Here is a 14039-nt window from a genome sequence, read left to right on the forward strand (position 1 = left end):
AGATAGTTCATTTATCGAGGAAGGTTATAGGCTATATATCAATGTTATATATCATCACGCTAAGACCAACAAGAGCGGAGCAATGCGGGTGAAACCGCGGGGAACAGCTAGTTAAAAATAAAATTCTATTTCCAACCCTTAATTTTATATCTATTCATATGTATTTTCAGATGATTTACAAACAATTTAATTTTAAAATTGAGTATTACGAGTATTGCTTTTTTATTAACATACACGAAAGTTTATGTATATAAGTCATAGTGTATGTTAAATAATAAATTTCCTTTTAGACCTCAAAAAGCCTACAATTATTATCTTCACAATAATTTGAAAATTAATAATTATATTTTTACTATCATTAGATGTACTAACGTATTACGTCATCTACACTAATATTATAAAGAGGAAAACTTTGTTTGTTTGTTTGGTTTATTGTAATGAATAGGCTCATAAACTACTGGACCGATTTTAAAAATTCTTTCACCATTCGAAAGCTACATTATCCACGAGTAACATAGGCTAGGTTTTATCCCCGAAATCCCACGGGAACGGGAACTATGCGGGTTTTTATTTGAAAACGCGGGCGAAGCCGCAGGCGGAAAGCTAGTAATTAATATACTGACTTGCATTCAATACCAGCATCAATATGTATTGTTCACAACACTGAAAGTCTATTTTATAATGCATAATATTATTTGTGACTTTATCAGCTCATGGTCGATACAGTGGCTAAACAAACACCCTGTACAAATAGTAATTAGAAGTGTTAAATAATGATAAAAGTTATATACAGCGTGTTTCAATATGCAATACACATTAATTTGTATGATGCTAATAATAATAAATTATAAATATTTCAGTACAATTTTCACACACGGCACGATCTGATCCTATACTATGCTTTCGCTTGTGTTATGGAAACCAGATGACTGATAAACGTACATATATAATTTTAAATAAATACTTATATAGATAATTAACTCCCAGATACAAAGCAAATATCTATGTTCATCACACAAATATTTGCACTGAGTGGGAATCGAACCCTGGCTTGGAAGACAGGGTCACTAAGATTATATTATAGGCCTGGACATCTCTCGAGTTAAAGCAGCATAAAAGCATTTGACATGGCTTAGGTAAGTTGGCAGTTTTTGAGTAAAATCGTAACAAACAAAAATCAAATATTTTTCATAAATAAAAAGAAACAAGATTTTGTTTGTCTATGGTTAATTGCTCTTTGAAAGAGGTTTCCCTAACACTTTTAGAATTTCAACACGACCTTTATTAAGCGAAATTTCGTGAAGAAATATCGAAACAACGATATCATTTCAGTCTATATGTGCTTCCATTAAACTAGGATATGTTGCTTATTTTCCGCACTGCAGAATCTAGATATTCTAGTACTTTCTCCAGAATCTTAGGTTGTACACTCGAAGACGTAGAAATGAAATAAAAACTGAAATATATTTTTTATGAACTTCGAAATAATACGGTGAATAAGAAAATGGTTAAAGTATGTATTTATTATGCTATCTGAATGCAAAACTAATATTCAGAGAAGTTCATGTTAGAATTATTTATAATAAATGCACAAATATGATCTTTGAACTGTTCTGATGGTATTTTGAATACATAATTTTTTTTTGCTTCTCTCAAGTTCTCTCATAATAAGAATAAAACTTGCTATAATCCTTAATAACGAAAATCCCAAAACAACATACTTGGCATTAACGCGTTGAAGAAAAAAAAATAAGAAGCATCATGAATAGAACATCCTATTCTAAAAATAATGTTATCGTAACATTTTGTTGGTATACTTTTATTACTATCGACGCAGATAACAAAGACAAAGAAAACGATAAATCTTCGACTCAGAGCGAAAACGTATCAAACGCTGTTGGCGTTTGTAGCGAAATTAATAAAGTCAAACAAGAGATCACTATGACAACCGTAAAACCACCACCAGAACCTGAAGAACAACTTCTAACCAAAAATAAACAGGGCATAGAAACTAAGAATGAAGCAGAAAACAAAACTTTCTTTGAAAAACTATTATACCTCAAATCCAACATATCAGTGGAACCTATTTTGGCAGGACTCGTTATTCCTTCAATGTTGTCCAAATTGGCGATACAGAATCTCAATTTAGATAAAGTTTGTCGTGTCAAAAATGACTATGGCGACGAAATATGTGATGCCCTTTTAGAAAAGAGAGGCAATTTAAGCTCCTACGAGGCAGAAGTACAGACAGTTATATCATCTATTGAAGCATGGAAGAGTGTGATACAAACGTCTTTACCGACAATCCTCGTCATATTTATGGGAGCTTGGAGTGACAGAACTGGAAATAGAAAGCTTTGCATTCTTCTGCCGTTGTTTGGGGAGTTTTGTGTTTGTTTAAGCAATATATTTAGCACGTATTTCTTCAAGGAGATATCAGTGGAACTGACTATGTTCTTGGAAGCGTTCTTTCCATCTATTACAGGTGGATGGGTCATGGTGTATCTCGGTGTGTTTAGTTATATAAGTGACATCACAACCCCTGAGTCGCGGACTTTTCGTGTTGGTTTAGTCAATTTGTGTTTAACTGCTGGAATTCCAGTAGGCACAGCTCTGAGTGGGATTTTATTGAAAATTTGGGGATACTACGGTGTATTCACTATTTCGGGCTTCATTTATTTAATAACTTTACTATACGGATACATTTATTTGGAAAATAGGACAAAACCTGGAACTGAAAAGGTATAGTTTAGTATTTTTTTTTTCTTAAAATATGTGATAACAAATAAACCCCCATAATTAAGACCTATTTACTTTGCATTTTTAATAAATAACAATTATAATTTTTATCTTTAGTATCTTATTTACTAGCATTAAGAAGATAATAAAATAATTGTGGAACGCAAAATATTTACTGAGAAATTATATTGTTTTAAGGTAAAGCCTTTTAAAATAACCGAAGTTTTTTCACTGGTAAAAGAAACAGCTGTTGTTGCATTTAAGAAAAGAGATGGGAATTTGCGAAAAAAGATTATTCTTACCCTTTCCGTTGTTGCTATTGTATATGGACCGAACCATGGTAAGTTTAATTTAGCTTTATTTTTAGAATTGTAGGTAAGTGTGTATTGTGATAACAAAATCTAAAATTTGAAGAATCTGTATTGTCCATATCACCTCAATATTCCATATTACTTTAAACCTTAAAAGCTGTATCAAACGAGCTAGTAGAGCACCTTACAAAATATTTCTAGAACTAAAGTGTGTCACCATTTAGATAACCTTCAATTTAATTTCTTCGATACTTATTTAACTTTTCACTATTATCCCTATAACGAGCGTGATATCTTTATAAAATATTTGTATTTGTTTAACATTTCTCTATTTACAAATATTATTGGCAGTGGAAGTATGAAAATTGCGTGAAACAATAACATTAGACACAACTAGTGCAGAGACACTACGAATTTCATTAAACATTCAATGTTCGCTGGCAAACTGAATTCAATGGATTTTTATTCAGTAATGTAAACTTGAATTTTGGACTCTGTGGCTATGTTATTAAGATGATTTTCATTTGACAGGCGAGAGAATAATCACCTACATGTTTGTGAGATATCGGCTGAAATGGGATGCTTTGAAATTCAGCCTCTATTCCACTTACAGCCTCATCACACATTCACTAGGTAAGCACGTTTCATAAATGAACTGATGTTTTTAATCGACTCGTTTACGTCCCTGTAGTATTATTTAAAAAAACATGGTCTATTTGCGCACTAGAAAATTTGATGGGAAACCCTATTTTTTATCTAACTACATCCTAGTAATTTATGTTGTAAAATAATGAGTGTCGCCTATGGTAAACAACTGTGTTAACCGTAAAATAATATTGAAGAGCGCATCAATTTTACCTGATCTAGTACATATTATTTGAGTTGATATTGTATGTAGATACAAAAAGACAAAATGTGCTTTTCAATAACATCAATATACAACTTATAAAACTCGCTGACTTTCAGAAAACTTAAAATTTATAAAAAAAAATATCTAATATAACTTTTTTCCATATTCCAGGGGCTCTGTTTTCAATTAGTGTGTTCAGCAAACACTGGGGTTTCCACGACAGCATGTTATGTCTCATATCTATAGTCAGTAAATTAATTGGCTCAGTGTATCTCGCATTTGTTACGACTGATATGGAAATGTTTATGGGTGAGTAGAAGAGATACAATTGAATGATAATAACAAAAAATAAGAAATTTACGGCCGGTTTCTGAATCCAGTACGATTTTTGAACCGAGGTTCGGCGTTCGTTCGGAAATTCAGCACTTAAAGATAGTATAATTTTTTACGTAATACAAACAGTATTACGTAAAATGGATAACTAGTAGATAAACAAGATTTTGTAACAAATACTAAAATGTCTTCAAAAGTTCATAACTGGACAAAATTTGAATAGGAACAACCGGAATGCAGTAGCTTTTAAATAAAAAAATCAATATCGTTTCATCCAGTTGAAAGTTACAAAAAAATACAGTCGTCAGAAGTCAGAATGTCGTTCAAAATGATTTTCATACAATAATTAGATTATGACAAGATAATCAAGCATTGGAATTTTGTGTCGATGAAAAAAATATCCTTTAAAATACGTCAACATTGTCTCACAAATAAATAAAGAGATTACAATGTGTGGTGTAAATGCAATGCTATTAATCGTGATTGATTACGCTCATTATTGCATACTTATTGACAGTTAATACATTATTCAGTTTCTCTACAATTTTACATTGATTTTACAAATGCGTGGCTACGAATATGATGATTGTACTACCTACATATTTTTTTGACATGCCGATATAAATAACTGATAATCTCTACATCTAGTCATATCATTCGTTCAGTTTGTTGTGATTTAAAACAACAGAACAACAATTATTATTATTACAACATTTCTGTGACTATGTTTGTTCAATAGCAATTTCGGAGCCAAATCTGAAATGATTTGGACGGGACTTTAACTTGCATTAAGATTATTATTATGTATATATATTATACAGCATATATAAGTTACATTAAACAGGTGTGGAAAGCTGGTGCCTGTGGTAGGTGTAAACCTGTAATACAGGTCACCAGGTCTCCACCACTCGGATGAACAGAACATTATAATTAAGACAAAGAAAGAAACTATGTAGCTTAAAAATCAAATTACTTTAGTTACATTAGCAAGAAAGTATAAAAGAAAATAATACAAAAAAAAAACTAAAATTAAACATGCATACTTTTATTGTTATAGTGAATCCATGATATATCTTCTTACAAATTGTATCTTCCTATTTCTTACAAAGTTCCCTAAAATAAATAAATAAATTATAAATTATCTCGCGTTATAGTTCCAAACCAAAACCAATATATAAGCAGATCATATTCAAAGTACATCTAAATTCAAGGAATTCCTTTGATACGTGACTAAATATTTTCATTTATTTTCAGTGCCAATAGTTGAAATTCTAAACGCAACAACGTTCACCTCTCTGAGGTCGATGGCTTCGAAGCTAGTTCGAGACGAAGAAATGGGTACGTTTTATTTATATTTAACTTTTATTATATACTGTAAAAGATTAGATGCTTAGAAGTAGCGGTTTATTTGATTTGGGATATTAAGATGAATCCTAATCCATGTTTTATTAATACATTTGGAGTTAAGGGAAGGTTGAAATTGCTCCCGTAATAAAATGCATTTAACTTTTTTATTATATCTTTTAGTGCTTTGCTGCAAAGAGTTTTTGAGTCCCGAGTTAAATTAAAACACTGGGGAGGATTTCAGTTTGCAAATCTATAATATAAAAATGAATCGCAAAAAGTGTTTGTAAGCGGATAACACGAGAACGACTGAACCGATTTTGTTAGTTCTTTTTTTATACTATTCCTTGAAGTACAATGATGGTTCTTATGCGAAAACATGTAAACACGTACCACGGGCGAAGCCGGGGCGTACTGCTAGTTTACTATAAAAATCATAGAACGATGTGATGTATGACATAAAATTTATAGGTATTTAAAATGACAAAAGTTTTATGCATAGTTTCTTAAACGCTCATATTTTGTATGCGAGTATAAAAGGATATTTCGCGTGTAAACCTGCTATAAATTACTAACATGCTTCCTGTCTTCCAATACAGTTTTGTATCATATAGTAAAGGATTTGTTATAAAAAGGTACTTTAATATGTGTTAAAACTAGTTGACAGTAGTTTGTTTATCTACTCCTTCGTAAAATGTGAATATTAGACGTGTTTACGACTATTTTCCTACTACCATTTTCATTGTGATAATCTACATCACAAAAACTCAAATTCCATTTATACTAAACTAAAATCTATAACATAATACTACTTACTATTTAGTAACATTATATGTTACCCAAAAGCAAATTTTCCCCACCAAACATTTTTACTTCACTCACAATTCAAGTCAATGATACTATTTTACAGGGAATTTTCTTTGATACAATCGATCATTATCTATTTAGAAATAATTTAAAATTGTTTTTCAGGTAAAATGAATTCGCTATTCAGCCTGGTGGAGACGTTGGCGGCATTGCTCTTTGATCCCACGTACTCGATACTGTACGCTCGTACTATATCGATATTTACCGGGTCCGTGTTCATTTTTAGCGCAGTTATGTCGGTACCGGCTATTGCTATTTTAATGTAAGTTCTCTTGTTTTATGTACATAATTTCTATATTTTAGCTGATAAGGGATACCAATGTTTTTTACGATACTTGTGAAAGTTTGAAGAAGGGAAGAAAGAATAGAAGAAATTTGGTTGCCAGGCAGGATCGTGAATTTGGCAAAGAGACACGTGTTCAAATCCTGCCTCGGGATCGGATTATTTCTCGTCATTAAAAATGTTTCATTTATAAAGCATTGGAATTCTACACACTCAATATTAAATGTATAATGAAATAGAATGAATGCTTAGTCTAAAATAAAGTTATTGCTATCCTCTTATGAAAGCTCCGTCTTACTAAATCTAGTAGTTTTTGAGATATCCTAAAACTAGAACACAGACTCACACTTTATACGAATAAACATTAAAGAAAGAAAAAATATATTACAAAACAACATTTAATAATTTAGAGGATCGAACTCAGGGCATCTACTCAACTGTTTCTCACCCTACAATTATCTATACATATAATAAATCTGTAGAAGGGTCAATTCTGTACATTGAAAATATTGAAAAAATAAATAGCAGGGGATGTTACTGGATCGATACCAAACCCAAATATGTGATTAAAAAAATTTTTGTCTGTCTGTCTGTCTGTCTGTCTGTCTGTCTGTATGTGAAGGCATCACGTGAAAACTAGCGGTTCGATTTCGATGAAACTTGGTATAATTATACCTTATTATCCTGGGCGTAAAATAGGATACTTTTTATCCTGGAAAAATACGTAGAAAAAAATTAATCTTAATTTTTCAGTTATCCATAGACGTTGTTCTGTAGTAGGTACCGCGAACACACGTTGCGTATTATTATAGACCTAGCCGTATTTGGGTCCAATAGATATTTATAAGATGTCATTGTCAGAGTTACTCAAAATGGAGAAATAACCATCCACGCGAAGACCGACATCCGCGCGGACGGAGTCGCGGGCGGAAGCTATCTATACATATAATAAATCTGTAGAAGGGTCAATTCTGTACATTGAAAATATTGAAAAAATAAATAGCAGGGGATGTTACTGGATCGATACCAAACCCAAATATGTGATTAAAAAAATTTTTGTCTGTCTGTCTGGCTGTCTGTCTGTCTGTCTGTCTGTCTGTATGTGAAGGCATCACGTGAAAACTAGCGGTTCGATTTCGATGAAACTTGGTATAATTATACCTTATTATCCTGGGCGTAAAATAGGATACTTTTTATCCTGGAAAAATACGTAGAAAAAAATTAATCTTAATTTTTCAGTTTTATCCATAGACGTTGTTCCGTAGAACCGCGAACACACGTTGCGTATTATTATAGGCCTAGCCGTATTTGGGAATTGGGTCCAATAGATATTTATAAGATGTCATTGTCAGAGTTACTCAAAATGGAGAAATAACCATCCACGCGAAGACCGACATCCGCGCGGACGGAGTCGCGGGCGGAAGCTAGTTTAGAATAATAATTGCACATGAACTGTTGTTAGCATCTAGATTATATCGTTTTAATTTCAAAGTAATAGAAGAGGAATCAAATAATTATTTATTTCAAACACCATGTAATGCAGCATGATTGTATGTTACGAGTAAGTTTAGATTTTTTATAATAATTGTAAAAAATACTGTAAAAAATTCCAGAAAAAAATTAACTTCATACAAAACAATGTATAACTAACAAATAATACGCTTTTTTATAGGAGGATGTTTAAATAGCAAACTTTTAAAGGAGGCAAAGGAGGCAGGATTTTGACGATAAACTGCAGAATAACCTCGTAGTTACTTGGGAAATTATTATAGCCTTATATATAAGCATGAATTAAATTAAGTTTTATAAAATTTACTTCAGTGCCTTTACAATTATGTAGAGCCTCCTTGTAGAGATCAATAAAACCTCCAGTTTTATATTAATAATACAAGTATTTTTTTCTTGCAGGTGGCTTTTTATCCAGCATCGAAGGGAAAGGAAAGAAAAAAGAAAAGAAGATACTGAATTGAATTTAAAATTATAATATAAAGTATTACGAAACTGTATGTGTTTAAATTATCCCTAAAGTTAGGTGTTAATTATAATAATTAATATTGATAAGTAATTGTAGTCGGTATAAGCCAGCTTCATATCCTATCCTATCCTATCCTACTAATATTATAAACTAGCAGTCCGCCCCGGTTTCGCCCGTGGTACATATTTACGTTTTCTCTACATAAGAACCATCCTCGTACTTCAAGGAATATAATAAAAAAAGAATTAACGAAATCGGTTTAGCCGTTCTCAAGTTATGCGCTTACCAACACATTTTGGGATTCATTTTTATATTATAGATGCGAAAGTTTGTGAGGATGGATGTATGTGTATGTATGTTTGTTACACTATCACGCAAATACCAACCGATAACAATGAAAAGCACACATATTATAGAAATTAACTGGGGTTAACAGTTAACACTTAGAATAGGTTTTATCCCGGAAATCCCACAGGACAACTATGTGGGTTTTTGTTTGAAATCTCAGGCGAAGCCGCTGGCGGAAAGCTAGTTTTAAATAAAGCTTATTTTTTATTTAGTTTCGGAATCCATTAATACTCGTATATTGTGTTCTAGGCCTGGAAGGAAAAAGCTTGAGACTAATAAAAAAATTAATTACGTCCCAAAAATTAATTACATCTTCAACTTGTAAAAACCAAAGTCTTCAAATATGATTGCTCTTCCTAGAAATTAAGACGAACTGTATATAAAAAGATTCGCAAAGATCGTTCCATGATAATTCTTAATACAAAATAATCAAAATATACATGTTATAATACATGGATGCAAACCAATAAGTACGTACTGAGAAATTGAGAATAGTAATTTTTTTTCTAATCATTAATTCTCGAAAATGTTTAAACTTCGAAACTGACCAGTCATCGCTATAATATTATGTAATAGCATATAACGAAATGTTGTCTGCTTGTAACCAATTGTAACAGACACGATTGAAGGTTTAGTAATAAACCTTGTATATAGGTGTCCCCACGGTGTCCTACTGTTGGTATACTAAGCCCAAAAGAGTTTATAGTTTTGCATACGCTGCTTACGTAAAAAATACTTATAAAATTCCAGACGCATTTTTTTTTCAATAGATGAATTCTTAAAACTCTATGTGTACACCAATAACAAGCAACCCGCCCAAATTTGCCACTAGCACGTAAGCTTTGTTTTCATAGACATAATGCTCTCATTAGAGAAGCGGTATATGCCGGCTGCGCGAAGCTAGAGAAGGAAACATGGATTTTTCAGGAAGAATTTAGCAAAAAAATTTTGACGTAATTGATTAAGTATTTTTTTACGTGATCAGGTTATGCAAAACTGTAACTCCCTTCGCGCTTAGTATACCAATAGTTGGACACCCTGTATAGGTTTGCTGTCATCAACCCCTCTTATTGCATAATTAGTAAAACCCTTTGCTTTGATTGCATTTTAAATAACTTCTTATGTTATTTTAACATTAATATTAATTTGACTACAGTTACTCTGTCGCTCTCTTATTTTAATTTACTTAGAAAAAGACGACGAAGCACGACACTACTCATTCCTTAGAACTCATTCGTTGCCCCTTTTGACAATAAGTGATTTATTTTTTACCTACCTAATACCCAAAAAATCAAAATATTTGATTATCACAAACCTTTTTTGCATTGTTCTAAGTAAATATTATGTTCTATGTTAGTGTTTATTAGTTCCATGGTAACTATTAATGCCACAGATTATGATAGAAAGAATTATAAAGCTACTAGATTTCCGCCCGCGGCTTCGCCCGCGTTTGCAAAGGAAAACCCGTATAGTTCCCGTTCCCGTGGGATTTCCGGGATAAAAACTATCCTATGTGTTAATCCAAGTTACCCTCTATATGTGTGCTAAATTTCATTGTAATCGGTTCAGTAGTTTTTACGTGAAAGAGTAACAAACATCCATGCATCCATACATCCATACTTACAAACTTTCGCCTATAAAATATATATTAAGATATACATCATAAATTAATAATTTATACACACAGAGTCGCGGGTAATAAATAGTTTAAGTCTAAGCAACTGTTCTGTGAAACCCGTTTACCAAGTGAGTAAAAAGTTGTTGATCTTAAGCCAAATAACCGTATAAGTACACAAAAAAGTCTTAACCAATACAACATTTTGCGAACGACTTTGTTTACTATTTTCTTTACTTTTATTATATTTGAATTTATTTAGATAGGTGCTAGCTTTCCACTACGGCTTCACCCGCGTAATCGAAGAACAATCCGCAGTTTCCGTCTCATTTGGTCTGGTCCCGGATAAAACCCATTAACCTACTGATTGAATCGCATCAAATCTTAATTAATCAATTAATCTGGATTTGGTGAGCTAATAATATACTTTTAAATTTAGATTTAAAAGTATTAAGTAAGTAAGTATTTGAAGGTTCCGTAACGGTGGTGGCAAATTGTTCCAGCATTTAGTGGCGTTATATAATTTAAAATTACCCTTAAAACAAGCGGTGTTTGGGTATAAGGAGTTTATGTTTAGCATCCCTGGTGTTGTATTGGGTGTTTTGTTCATTCCTCCAAATAAGTTTTTCGAAAAGATAGTGAGGCGATTCTGTCTTGACAATACCAAAGATAGGGACGCAAAGTGCCTGTTGCGCTCCATGTTTAGACATCGCGATATGGCGTGATATTTTCCGTCTGATTACTTTTATTTACGTTTTGTACGACCTAATAACCGGTGTCCATACATCACATCGATAGAACTAGACTATCACATAATTTGATTCTGAGACTGGGTTCAATATATTGTCTGATGCGATATAGAACCTTAAGTCTATAGAAACAATTAGCTGCGTAGTGTTAATGTACTTCTCAAATCGCAGATTCTCATCAAAAACGATGCCAAGATTTCTGGCCTCCTCAACACGCTGTATAGGTAACCCATCTATGCATAAAAGGATGGCAGCTTATTTTTAATTATTTTGACAGTAGAAGGGGTTCCGAGTATCATATATTTGGTGTTATTGGGGTTGAGAACAAGAGAGTTAAATTCTGACTTTTCTGCCGCAACTTGTATCTCTTGTGGGCGAAATAAAATATATAACTGCACATCATCCGCATAAATGTGGTACCGACAAAATTTTATTCGCGTCACTATGTCTGCACTATACAGTTTATATAAGAGGAGCCCCAAAATAGATCCTTTAAGCACTCCTCGTGTTACCGCATTACATTCAGAGAGCATAATTCTTCCATCCTCCTCTACAACGGAAACAGTCTGAGTTTGAGACGATAGGTAGCTATTAAACCACTTTACTGTCAATGAGCTTAAACTGTAAAAAGTGAGTTTAGATAGCAGCAGAGGCACATTTATAGTTTCAAATGCGTAATGCGCGTAGTCCAGTAATACCAGGAATGTACCTTTGCCCTCATCTTGAGCCGATATTATAACGTCTACTACGTCTGTTATGGCTGTTGCAGCATTTTTGTTTTTTTTAAACCAGACTGACGATCTGAAAGGATATTATTGGGACTAAGAACTTCATTAACTGCTTATACAGTACTTGCTTTCCACCCGCGGCATCGCCCGCGCAGTCAAAGAAAAACCCGCATAGTTCCCGTTCCCGTTTGATTTCCGGTATAAAACTTATCCTTTGTCCTTTCTCGGGTATCAAAATATCTCTATACCAAATTTCAAGCAAATTGGTTCAGTAGTTAAGGCGTGATTGAGTAACAGACAGACAGACAGAGTTACTTTCGCATTTATAATATTATTAGTATGGATTTTTTCAATAACCTTTGAAAGGCAAGGCAGTATACTTATTGGACGGTCCTTCAGCTCTTGTGGATTATTAGTTTTCGGTGCAGGACGAACGAGAAGATAGATACGTTCTGCCACGTTAATCTTCAATACATTGTATAAAAAAAGTCGCTTTATCTGTCCCTATGTCCCTATGTATGCTTAATTCTTTTAAACTACGGAACGGATTTAGATTATTTTTTTAATAGATAGAGGAAGGTAGGTATATAATTTATATAATATTCGAATCAAATCCAAGACTTTTTAATTGTAGCCTTACTAAGCCTGTGTTACTAAATTGATAACAAACTTTACTAAAAGATGTATTTTTATAGAGGTACCTACTAAAGAAAACACAAGAATCAACATCAATAGGCAGATAAAGTCAATGATTAGCATATTCAAACTTGCATTTATTGTTTTGTTGTCTGTATGGTAAGTGCATTGCACGTGAACAGATTAAAAATATAGATTATCACCTTGTAAATGTGATATCAATATAACCACAGCTATTATCACGCTATAGGAAGTTAACGTACTTGTTATACGATTATATATAGTGAACTAGATTTCCGCCCGCGGCTTCGTCCGCGTTTGCAAAGGAAAACCCGCATAGTTCCCGTTCCCGTGGGATTTGCGGGATAAAAACTATCCTATGTGTTAATCCAAGTTACCCTCTATATGTGTGCTAAATTTCATTGTAATCGGTTCAGTAGTTTTTACGTGAAAGAGTAACAAACATCCATACATCCATACTTACAAACGTTCGCCTTTATAATGTAAATATTAAGATATATAATAATAACCTATAGGTTTTGCATCCAAGTTTCATTCGTCGGGATTTAAATTAATATTTTTCGCATAATTTAAAAAAGAAATAGGTAGGTGTAAAGAATGAAGAATTAGGACCGGGTCAAATATGCCCAACAGTCCTGATTGTTATATTGTTATAAAGTTATATATTTGATAAAAAAAACACTACAAAATTCATGCTTTGCTTATTTTTATGTTTAATCACAATTGAAAGAAAATATACGTATTATTTACCAATTAAATTAAATACAGTACCTACATACCTACCTATTACGTACCTTTTATATAAGGGTCATTATACAAAAATGGGGTAACTCAATGTCACCAGCCAATTTATACAAAGTCTTATTATATTTTAATCAAATAACAATCTATTTTAAAACAATAAAGCGTCCTTTATTTGGTCACTCACTTTCACTTCTTTATTTAAAATACAAATTGATAAAAAAACAAAATTAATACTTAAATAATCAGTACTTTGGCATGTCACAACTCCGAAAACCAACAATCAAGTGACTATTTTATAAACATTATCATTGATTAGAGAAAACTTACTAATTCAGGACAATCTTTGATATACATAGTATTATATAGTATAACTTTAATAACGAAATGTTTAACATTTTATTTAAAAAATAAAAATAAACTTTGTCATCGTTTTTATTGGTCAGTCCGTTGTGTGTTTTTTAAATTTGAAATTCTCGCTAAATATCACCAAGTCGAG

At 32.4% G+C, this 14039-nt stretch overlaps 2 protein-coding genes across 2 annotated transcripts in view; one reads left to right on the top strand and one right to left on the bottom strand.

The window, feature by feature from the left end:
* Window positions 1–14039, bottom strand: part of LOC123692240 (NAD(P)H-hydrate epimerase) — a 494715-nt gene that overhangs the window by 275387 nt on the left and 205289 nt on the right. The gene's annotated exons all lie outside the window — the stretch shown is intronic.
* On the top strand, window positions 1865–8728 carry LOC123692231 (proton-coupled folate transporter-like). The gene is made up of 7 exons (XM_045636945.1): window positions 1865–2742; window positions 2938–3079; window positions 3582–3683; window positions 4072–4209; window positions 5488–5571; window positions 6550–6706; window positions 8636–8728. The coding sequence occupies exons 1-7, from the start codon at window positions 1942–1944 to the stop codon at window positions 8709–8711; spliced, it is 1500 nt and encodes a 499-aa protein (XP_045492901.1). The 5' UTR covers window positions 1865–1941; the 3' UTR covers window positions 8712–8728.

Source organism: Colias croceus, chromosome 6 (genome assembly GCF_905220415.1).
Source record: "Colias croceus chromosome 6, ilColCroc2.1".
NCBI classification, from domain to species: domain Eukaryota; kingdom Metazoa; phylum Arthropoda; class Insecta; order Lepidoptera; family Pieridae; genus Colias; species Colias croceus.

Excerpts from the sequence above, each read along its gene's own strand:
- LOC123692231 (XM_045636945.1), top strand. The coding sequence starts at position 1,942 with ATGACAACCGTAAAACCACCACCAGAACCTGAAGAACAACTTCTAACC. Across the intron at positions 5,572-6,549 it reads AGTTCGAGACGAAGAAATGG|GTAAAATGAATTCGCTATTC; the intron begins GTACGTTTTATT and ends ATTGTTTTTCAG. Across the intron at positions 6,707-8,635 it reads CCGGCTATTGCTATTTTAAT|GTGGCTTTTTATCCAGCATC; the intron begins GTAAGTTCTCTT and ends TTTTTCTTGCAG.